This window comes from Cupressus sempervirens, chromosome 9, assembly GCF_028749045.1.
Source record: "Cupressus sempervirens isolate cs-2001-9-10 chromosome 9, ASM2874904v1, whole genome shotgun sequence".
NCBI lineage: Eukaryota > Viridiplantae > Streptophyta > Pinopsida > Cupressales > Cupressaceae > Cupressus > Cupressus sempervirens.
In genome coordinates, this window is record NC_143126.1 from 618,755,243 (window position 1) to 618,766,633 (window position 11,391).

At 35.0% G+C, this 11,391-nt stretch overlaps 1 protein-coding gene across 1 annotated transcript; it reads left to right on the plus strand.

Annotated features, from left to right (window-relative positions):
* The first annotated feature begins 4,234 nt into the window (after nucleotides 1-4,234).
* On the plus strand, nucleotides 4,235-10,389 carry LOC149540226 (putative fructokinase-5). The gene is made up of 7 exons (XM_089801372.1): nucleotides 4,235-4,465; nucleotides 4,802-5,001; nucleotides 5,085-5,297; nucleotides 8,680-8,877; nucleotides 9,041-9,178; nucleotides 9,575-9,691; nucleotides 10,090-10,389. Exons 1-7 carry the CDS (start codon nucleotides 4,447-4,449, stop codon nucleotides 10,219-10,221), a joined length of 1,017 nt encoding a protein of 338 aa, XP_089657498.1. The 5' UTR covers nucleotides 4,235-4,446; the 3' UTR covers nucleotides 10,222-10,389.
* Nucleotides 10,390-11,391: the final 1,002 nt, after the last annotated feature.

Sequence of the window (11,391 nt, forward strand, 5' to 3'; positions counted from 1 at the left end):
ATCTTCTTGGAGGCATCTTCCAAAAATTTAGCAAACCCTAAGCAACAAATCCATTAATCTAAAAGATCAATCAGCCACAAGATCAACCTTCTTTGCAAATCCTGGTGTAAACTGCCTCACGTTCGGTGATTTGTCCACACACTCAGGAATTCTCGCTCTGATAAACTTCACCCAACCAAGGTCTTGGTACAAACTGCCTCACACTTCGGTGATCTACTTGTACACTTAGGAACTCCTGCTCTGATACCACTTGATGAAGGGCCACACCACCCTACCAACTCATAACCAAGAGTGCAACAATATGGAGACCAAGAGAAATAAAAAATGCTTCACAAGAAATTTTATTATACTTGAAAATCCTTACAACACCCACAAGATGATATCATAGATATGTCTTCTTCAAAAAGAAGTTTACAAATTCTTCAACATAAGAGAAATCCCAAATAAGAGTCTTCACACCAAGAGCTTCACCAAGAACTTCTACTTGAAGAGCTACACCCTTGGAGCTTTCACACTTTGAAGTCTTCACGCCTTCTAGCTTCTACTTCTCGAGCTTTTTTAGAAATGCTCATATGCCTTACTTAAATATGCACTTACCACCCAATACATGACTTATCCACAACCTTCTGGAATTCCACCTACACAATATCCACAACCTTCTACAACTTCCATAACCTTCTACAATATCCACAACTTTCTACAATATCCATAACTGTCTAGAATTCTACCCACACACCTCGATAAATGGAATGACAACCATTTTTATTTTATTTTTTTCTATTATGCCACCTATGCACCTCGAAAATAGAAATTTCTCTTTTCCTTTTTTTAAATTTATTTTTTTTTCTCTAATTTTTGTCACTTTCTCTCTCCTCCACAATTTTTTTAAAAAATTTTAAAATTTATATTTTTTATTTTATTTTATTTTTTTTTAAATTTTACATTCAACATGCCTCCTCTTTATTTTGGATGCAAGATACTCCTGCATCATGGTCTATGTTGGAAAATAGAAGCAATAATCTAGCAGAAGTAATGCCATTATTGTGGGACCTTCAGCTGATTAGGGAAATGCAAATTAAGGAAATAACAATTGAGGGAGACTCCAAGTTAATCATTGATATGGTCAAGGGAGCCGCACAACTAGGATGGAATATTCAAAATATCATAATAGATATTAAGAAAATGTTAGAAGGAATGGAAAGTGTCCACTGCAACACATTTACAGGGAGGGGAATAAGGTGGCAAACACAACGGCTGCTGAGGGGTTTAAAACCATGGAAATCATGTGCTAGAGGGATATGGCTGATCTCAATGATGATATTTTGTCATTGATAACCAAGGAAAGAGGCAGAAATATTATTCAATGATGATTATTAAATTTAGAGTTAGGACCAAAGTTGGCAATTTTGTGACGATGTCTGCTAAATTTAACAAAGCTCTATTGGGAATGAGGAGACATGGTCGTACAAACAAAATAAGGAGTGAATGCAAATTAAAAGGGATGTCATTTCATAATTATGGAAACACATCGCAGAGTTCAAATTACACCCCATTTAAAAGTACAAAGGATATCATTTATCAGACTGTCAGAGATTTTTGGGGTGTGAATATTATGATGCTATGTAATCATGAATCTCATAATAATTTCGCATGGGATTTTGAAACTTATCAAGCACAGGTCTGAAATTTTTTTTGGTTTAGTGTTAACGGGCTTAAGGCGAATAGTAGTTGTAGAGATATCACAGAAGAGGAAGTTCAAATGCTCATTACTAAAGAAGGGGAGACAAAAATTGGCAAAATTGAGGTGGGTGGGGACCTGAATAAGCTGAAGCCCACGAAGATTGAGAATTTCAAAGATAGGATGGCCACCTAGTTTCTGCTGAAAGAAGGGGGTTTTTTGCCCTATATGTAGTCGATGGCAGGGTACGCCGAGAATTGCACCCTCCAATTTGTCAATGGATGGAATGAGAGAAAGGTCACCATTAATGGTATCACCTTCCAAGTGACTAAGGAAGTGATTGCCATGGTGACTGGCCTTTCCATGAGGGGGAAAAAATGGAAAAAGGTCACTAAAACTGTTGACGAGGCTAGCATGAATAATTTCTTTGCAGAAGATGAGGAGCCAGTTCGATACAGAGGAGGGTTTAAAAGGGACAAGCTGCCAACCCCATGGGACAATGTGTGCTTGGTTCTCATGAGATATCTGAAAGGTAGGTTCGGTGTATGTTACTACTACCATTTCCTTTTGTTAAATCATTTTAGAAATAGGGATTTCATTTCTATCCTATTTTATCTTCTACATTCTCTTGAGGATATGGTTGCAGATATTAGGGAAAAGAGAAGTAGAGGGCAAAACTATACCATAATCCATCAAGGCCTAATTTTCTACCTCTACCAGTTGCACCTTGCCCTGTGTCCCCCAAGGGTGGTAGTGGTTGACAACTAGCGCCACCACCATAATTCACCCCAAAACTAGTAGTGGTACAAAAATTCACACCCCTCGCTCCTCCCCTTGTAGAGAAAATAAGAAAAAGAAAAAAATTGATATGGCTGTGGAGCAAAAGGGTAATAAGAAAATAAAAGTTGATTAACCTGTAGAGGTGGATCAAGAGGATTCAAAGGAGGCCAGAGGTAAGGCAAGGAGGAGATCTGGAAGACTTGCCCAATCCTAGACAAGGCATAAACAAAAATTCAATAGATTCAGGGTGGAGGAGGTTGAGGAGGAAAACTCAGAAAATAATAAAGAAGAAAGGGAGGAGGAAGAAGAAGGAGGTAAGGAGGAGGTGGAAAGAAGTATAAACTCAGAAGATAATTCTGTTGATAATGGACAGACTCAGGTTTCTACTGGTAATGTTGATACCATGAAGGTTACACATGTGTCTGCTAGCTTTTCCCTCCAGCCCATAACCTTCTGTGAAGAAAGCAGTAAAATGGATACCTCCCCCATAACCATTTCATCCCTGACCAAGGAAAATTCTAAGGTTTTTACTAACCCTAAGGTTTTACAGGATAAAATTTAGGTCTAGAACACCAAGGAGGAAACAAGGAAGATGGAAATGGAAACCAAGGAAGTGATCGAGGAGCAGGTGGAGCAGTATGCCAAACTGGAAAAGAGGGTTAAAATTTTAGAGGAAGGGTTCTTTACCTTCTCTAAATTTAACCTCAAAGTCACCCACGCTGCGGCCACTACCCTCCAACTCCCAGCATAGGAAAAGGAGTATTCTGGAATGGATATGGAGGACCATAAACTGCTCTTCAAATTCCTTGCTGATGACTGGTCTCGGATTCTGCTAGCTGCAAAGGGGAAGGAAAAAAAAGAAATTTAATAATAGGATCCTCAGATCCAAAACTTTTATGTTTATCTGTTGTTTTTGGTTTTGCTAGTATCCAGTTGTAATTAAGACTTGGTGTTGGCCTGTTTTGCCAACAGTTATTTGGTTGAACTTTCGTAGTATTAGATCTTCTGGACTTTTTAGTTTAGTTGTTCCTAGTATTTTGCTATTAAGTTTCTAGCTGAAGACTCTCTGGCTTCGATGTGTTAGATAGTTTTTTTGCTTGCTGATAGACATTGCTGGTAATGTGCTAGTTACTAGCTTTTTGCTTTTAAGGGCCGACCCCCTAGTTTTGGTCGCTTTTTATTTCAAAAACATAAATAATTCTTAAATACTTTTATGTTCAAAATTTATGATTAATTATTTAAAATTTAATCTTTAACACTCGTGATCTAGATCTAATACATAGTAAAATATTTCTTGAAAAAATACTTTTATGTTCAAAATTTATTGTAAATTATTTAAAATTTAACCTTTAACACTTCTCATCTCTAATATCATCGTAAAATATTTCTTGAAATTAGCAAAACAACTGCTTTAAATAAATAAATCACAAATATTATAAATAAAATAAAGTATTATTAAAAAATCATTCAAAATGAGATTATCCATTCGGATTTTACTTTTATTTTAAATATCTACGTATACTTACACTCTATAAAATTATTGAAATTTGCGAAATGATTTGAAAATCGAAATTCAATGAAATATGTCAAAGCATTGTATTTGGTAATGATAAAAACGATTTGATTTCATTGCTATATTTGGATTTAAAAGAAATCGAACTTTGGAATTTTAAAAAATCCCTGCTTTTGGGGGGTGGCCATGCATTAAAACATGCTGGATAAAGACTTATCCACATTTGCAATGCTTATCCATGTTAGACGAGTTCAAGCTCATAAACTGGCAAGAAAACTATAAGAACGCCTTGGCTATTTCATTATAAACAGCAAGATTGATCCAACAACAGTCATATCGGATTTATTTGCACTGTATCATAGCAATATTGAGAAGGTTTTAGAGATTACAGGGTTTATTAGCTACTAAAATCTGCAATCAAGGGAAAAAGTTCGATTTTTTAGATCTTTATAGAGTTTATTTTCGGCGCATCAGAATGGCAGCTCTTCAAAATGGTAAGGATTTTGTGCACCCATTTTAATTGATTTGATTGTTCATTGCCTTCCATTGAGATTTTCTGTATCGGTAAGAAACTAAGAACAAATTGCATGGATCTCATATTTGGGCTGGCGATATAATTTTTTATCTTCAATTTGCATGGGTTGTTCTTTAATAATATGAAAGATCAACCGCTTCAAATTTATAAATGTCCTGGTTTTGTCATTGGGAAACCATTCTTTGAATAAATTTCTTTCTCGCAAGGTCTATTTTATAGATTTTCAGAATTCTTCATGCTCTAAAATGGTAATGGGTGTGCATTGAATCTTATTCTTTTATGTACTATATCACAGATCTGGATAATGGAAGCAATCCTGCGCAGCATCCTGATTTGATAGTTTGCTTTGGGGAAATGCTCATTGATTTTGTTCCAACAGTCTCTGGTGTTTCTTTGGCTGAAGCACCAGCCTTTAAGAAGGCCCCAGGAGGTGCACCAGCAAATGTTGCTGTAGGGATTGCTAGGCTTGGAGGTCATGCAGCATTCATTGGCAAGGTAGTGTACCTACATTACATAATTTAATCTCCATTTCCACCTGTTTGCAAGGAATACAGCTGAGCCAATTTCATTTTTGGCAGGTTGGTGATGATGAATTTGGGCATATGCTGGCTGACATTTTAAAGGAAAATGGTGTAAATGACAAGGGTTTTCTGTTTGATAGCCATGCTAGAACAGCACTTGCATTTGTAACATTGCGAAATGATGGTGAACGAGAGTTCATGTTCTATCGTAATCCAAGTGCTGATATGCTGTTGACTGAGGCCGAGCTTGATAAAGATCTGATCCAACAGGTATGCAAAGTCTAATTCGTTGATATCATTTTTATTATTATTTTTCTAAGAGAGAGAGATTATCACAGTAGGGTTAATCAAGATACGAATTGTCCACACCAGTTTTTTTTAAAAATGACTTGAAACTCTGAATCAGATATCTATTTAATAGCATTCTCCAGGTTTTGTAGTAAAATTCAATGCCAATAATATTAATGATGAACACATTATTGTTCTTTTTTCCATTTGAAGAGCATGAAGAATCTGGGTATGTGAAGGAGATAGGTTTACTTTGGTTGATTTAGAAGAAGAAAATAGTTGACAGATTTAAGATTCGAAAGACACTTTCTCATGCCTCTGAAATGACTATAAGATCAATAGTGTTTACTCTCTAATAAAAGAATTAGAAAAAGAAAAGATAAAATACTATTTACTCTTTGGCGACTGTCAAGGTTTTAGGTCAACTTTATTTGTTAACCTACCATTCTTTAATTTGCCTTCATTTTATTTGAGATTTTGAGAAATGCTTTTTTTTTGGGTTATTTTTTTTAGTTAGTAAATGTTAGTCATGTTAAATCAAAGTAACAAGAATCGGAATTTCGGATCCGGCAAGGCTGAATCGAATCATGAATCAGTCATAAATCAGAATCGAATCAGTCACGAATCAACAAATTTGAAAATTCCTTGAAATTTAGTGAGCAACTTATTTCATAAACCTTTTATTGCTCATTCTATCCACCAATTCATAAAAAATTGTTTGGAAAATTGTTTGGCTGAATGACCGTGATTCTTGGAACAATGTGTTAAATATACACATAGTATTTAAATAGTAATTAATTCCCAATCAATGTGACTAATGTGATCTCTTATTGCTGAACCAAGATTTGCAATTACAATCTGCAGCATCTGGAAGCAATCTAAATAATCATAATGATATTCTCCTTGGAAGTCAATCCCCCAAATGTACTTTCTCCTCCGTTCTGCTTCTCCCACAGGAAATTATGTGTAGGAAGATTTGTATTGCTATCCCCTCTTAAGAAGTCTGTGCATAAAAACAATTATTTTGCCGATTCTTTTTGAATCTTTATCATTTGTTTTAAACTTAATCCAATGTCTGGCCCATCTGTTGGTGTTAGCAATTGATTTCTTATTACTTTCACCATCCTGCTGTTTCTTTGCGATCTCCTTCCTCATAGAGTTTTTTTTTTAAAGAAGCACAGAGCCAATTCCAATAGTTCTAAGAGAGACTTATGCACACAATAAAGCAGTATTTACATGATGTCTCCAATGTGAAAGGAAACCAATTTTATTGGTTCTAACAATGGACATGATTATATCCTTTCCTCCACCAAATCCCTTTAGCATTAGAATCGATTAAGGCATCCTCCTCAACATGACAGTTATTAAAATTTATCACTTGCTGCAATGGATCTTCTTCAAGTCATAATTGACTAAACTTATAACTATTTTCCCTTAAAAAATAAATCCCAAACCCTTGAAACTATTCTTGCCATCTGCATCAATTCAAAGTATTCTTGCCACGTCACTATACTCACACGGCAGATGCTCTCTTATTGCCCCCAAATAAACACCTTTATGCCTTTTTGCAGGCCTTGCTTTCCAAACCTTTCCATCACAGTTGGCTCTTTTCAGCGTAGTTTTTATTCTTTTATCATGTCTTTCCAAGACATAGTCGAGCTTCAAGCTTGGTTCACCCAATTGATCTCCATATTGTCTTTACCAACAAAACTTCAGAAATGACCTCTTCAACATGTTCTTTTACATTCTGTGTAAAACAGCTTCCACTTAGCATGACCCTCTATGACAGATCCCTCAACTTCATCATTCAAGACTGAAGACTTTCCATGTAGCTTATTTAATGTACACATCAAAGAAACAGTAGTTGTTGCATTGGATATATTGAATGCTAGGGTTGGAGATAAGTGCAACCAAATCATTTCTAAGCCCTTTTCGGTCTAAGATATCCCAATCTTCATCCAACATCGCTGCTGGTTTCTTTTCATAGATGAATGCTAAGATTGGAGATAAGTGCAACCGAATCACTTCCAAGGCTTTTTGGTCTAAGACATCCCAATCCTCATCCAACATCGCTGCTGGTTTCTTTTCTTTACCATGCAATGGTCACCACAAATCTTCTACATACAAATAGTTATTTATTTGTATCTCCCACGACTCATAGTTGCAACCATTAAATTTTTCGATCTCTTCTTTTTCAAACGCCATTGCTTCCACTCAACTTTGAATCTCTTGTGCTGAACACGATTGAGCACAACTTGACCAATTGTTCAAATATCAAACAGCAAATTAAAATAGAGATTCAAAAGAACAACACAAAGTTTGCAATCCACTCTTGAAACAGGGCAATAATATTATCAATCACTGATCTAGAGATAACACTCTCCACACATTACAATACAATAATCAGCATTCTTTTATAGCCAGATACAAGAGCATTATCGGGAATATGTGAAGTCCAGAGACTCACTAACCGTTGGGTTTCACCTTCAACATGGCTGCCATATAAAATTGAATCTCTCCACATAGCTAGTCAAAAACCTCATGCTTATCAATCCACTCTTGAGTGTCCGCAATGCAAACCCCATGTGATTAAAAGGGCTGCTGATCAATCTGAAGAAATCAGAATCATAATTCTGTATTTTCAAGGTGTTTTTGTTGTCCTTTATTGCATTTAGGGTGCTGCTTCACCAGAGCTTCTCTATGAGGTGTGTCCAACTGAAAGTCACCTATTCTCTTAGCTCTTGTTAAAATTTTAAGTGATCTATACCTGCACCTTTTTGGCTATGGTGAAGTCTCCATAACAAACCAAACCAAACATTATTAAATTGCAAGATCTTCTTGTTAGGCAACCTCTTAATAAACTTTCTAAAACAATATGCCTCATATGCTCTTGAAAAGTATTCCTCTAATGAAATCATGTGCACCCAACAAGGGAAATCAACCTCACTATGCGAAATCATACCTTGCATGTAGCTGAAATGTGAAACTATCCTTAGCTAGGAGATGAAAACGGGGACGCATTACGGATGTAAACATAGAACATATCATTATAGTAAAACCAGGGAATCTTATAACTGACAGAAATAATTTTGTCTTCTTAGTACCCATACACAGAGAATATAGAATTCAGATTACTCTCATACGACTTAAAAATTCATTAGTTTAGATGCTGGGTATCATGTCATTAGTAATGTAATTATCATTTTAAATTCATTTACATTCTTCTTATAGAAATAATGGGTTAACAAGTTTGCATGGGCTTGGTATGTGCTTCCTTGTGTGGGTTCGACCTCTTAATTATTAGGTAATTAATTGCTACTCAGAAATGGTTCTCTTACACACTCTGGTTTTGTTTTGTATGTAGGCCAAGATTTTTCATTATGGATCCATAAGTTTGATAACAGAGCCATGTAGAACAGCCCATTTTGCAGCCATGAAATTGGCAAAACAGGCAGGTGCTCTCTTATCATATGATCCTAATGTGAGATTACCATTATGGTCATCTCCTTCGGAAGCTCGAGACGCCATTTTCAGTATCTGGGATGAGGCTGATGTGATTAAGGTACTAGTTCTTTTAATATTGCCCTGGGCATCCTTATAAATTAATTGATTCGATACATTAGAAAAGAAAATGCTACAACCATTTAATCTCTTACATTGAAAATTTTCTAATTTTTTGCCTCTGCCTCTTACGCATTTTAATCATTGGACTTTTGTCTCCACAGGTCAGCGATGATGAAGTAGCATTCCTTACAGATGGAGGAGACTATCAAAAAGATGAAGTAATTGAGACCCTATTGCGCCCCGGACTTAAGTTACTACTTGTGACTGAGGGAGAAAGAGGTTGCAGATATTACTCCAAGGTTAGTACCTCTAATAACATATCATGCTCTGTTTTTTACAAATAACACACTTTCTTAGGAAGAGAAGATACCCTGAGCCAAACAGATATCAAGCACCTACTTTGATCTCATTCACTTCTTTTTTAATTAGATTTACAAGCTATGGAATACAAATGATGCTTTATCATATCTGCTTTTGATGCATTCATGTTGTTGCTACTATTTTTTAATGATAGACAGTATCATGTGGACATTGACAGAGAGACGTAAGACAAAAAGGATTTTTCTGTCTTACCAATGAAGAATGAACTATAATTGTTGTTGATCTTTACCCCTTGATTCTTGATGTTACTATATTTTCTTGCTACAATGTTTATGATAATCATTTAGCTATTTGTTGATCATTCCTCAATGTAGGACTTTCGGGGGAAAATAAATGGATTTGCAGTAGACACAGTTGATTCAACTGGTGCTGGTGATGCATATGTTGGAGCATTTCTTACAGAGTTGGTCAAAGATTTTTCATTGCTTGAGGTAACTCTAGTCCTCATGATGCCACTGTACATTTTCTTCATGACCATTACAACTACAGACTAATAAATATGTATATTGTACATTTTAACAAGAATGGTAGGATTTTTTATGTCTATATTTTAAGAATTTCAATGCTTTATTAATTTCTAACCAATCTTTACAAAAAGAAAGAATATTCTATCTGGCATCATTTATTAAAACCATGTTTGTTTGAAGTTTATCCTGTCTGAGTTACTGTCAGGAAGCTCCAGACCTTTCAAAATCCTTGTTTTTATTAATCAAATTATATTGTTCACCATATGTTAGAGTGAACTGTGATTATCTTTATCAGAGGCTGAAAGACTAGCATGTCTCATCATTGATATTTTGCTTAGCTAATGAATTTAATTGCATGACAGGATGAGAGGAGACTGAAGGATGTACTGCTACTTGCAAATGGTGCCGGTGCCATAGCCACAACAGAAAAGGGTGCAATCCCTGCACTGCCAGATAAAGCTGCTGTTCTGACCCTACTGAAGAATCATGCTTAACTGTTTCCATTTGAAGAGATTCATATTTCTCGTTGTTTCTGTTCATTAAAATAGACAAACTATGAGTTTAACTGTATGGATTCTTACAAATAAATATGGGTTTTTGTCCTCCTGCAGCAATGTCCTTTTAAGATTTTTAATTTTAAACTAATAATACCGTCTTGTTTCTTCTATGTTTAATCAGTTGCATGCAATTGTAATCATTACTAGAATCTCTATTTATCATTTAGCTAATTGTTGTTTGTTTATTAGCTAATTGTTGTAGTGAGTCAATGATAGAATTGCTCTGACACCTTCAATCAGATTCTTCATTGTTTTTAATTGCTCTGACATCTTCAATCAGATTTTTCATTGTTTTTCACCATGTAATTTAAAGTCCTGTAGACATTGCACTTTGTAATTAAATAATATGAATTTTTTTATAAAAAATTGTAAGTAAGAATCATGCTTTAACAGTTTCCAGTTGAAGAGATTTATATTTCTCAAGCAAAGAGATATAAACCTGTCATCTAAGTAGCATTTGTCTTTATTTATGTTCTTCGAAATAGACAAAATATGAGTTTAACTATGTGGGTTCTTACAAATAAATATGGGGTTTTGTGCTCATGCTGTTAAGAATATGTTGCTGTGCGGAATTTATTTTTGATGAACTAATTATGTATAAAACTGCAATGATGTCCTCTTAAGATTTTTTTATTATAACTATAATACTGTCATGTTTCTTCTTTGTTTAGTCAATTACGAGCCTACTGTAATCATTACTAGTTTTTATATTTTTCTTTCAGCTACTTGTAGCCCTTATTCTTTGTAATCTTACTTCGAGTCAATTAATAAAATTGCTCTGACACCTTTAATCGTATTCTTTATATTTCTCATCATGCAATTTAAATCAATGTGGACATTGCAATTTGTATTAAATAATATGAATGTTGTTCTTTTATTTCTAAGTAGTTGTGGACATGGGTCTTCAACATGAATCTTGTTGTTTCTTGTAAATGTATATGTATTTATTTTCTAGCCCTTGCACTCGAAGTAGGTGCAAGGGGTACGTCGAGAGGGAAAAAAGTATAAGTTTGCATAAGATGGTTGTTGATATTTTGTGTGTGTTTGAACTTGTGCCTAACATCATAAATACTTAGTTTACTACAAATATTTTAAGGCCTTGAAAGG

Bases quoted from the DNA above. Each gene is read 5' to 3' on its own strand.
- LOC149540226 (XM_089801372.1), top strand. The intron at 5,298-8,679 runs GTATGCAAAGTC...TTTTGTATGTAG, and splicing joins ATAAAGATCTGATCCAACAG to GCCAAGATTTTTCATTATGG. The intron at 8,878-9,040 runs GTACTAGTTCTT...TTGTCTCCACAG, and splicing joins ATGAGGCTGATGTGATTAAG to GTCAGCGATGATGAAGTAGC.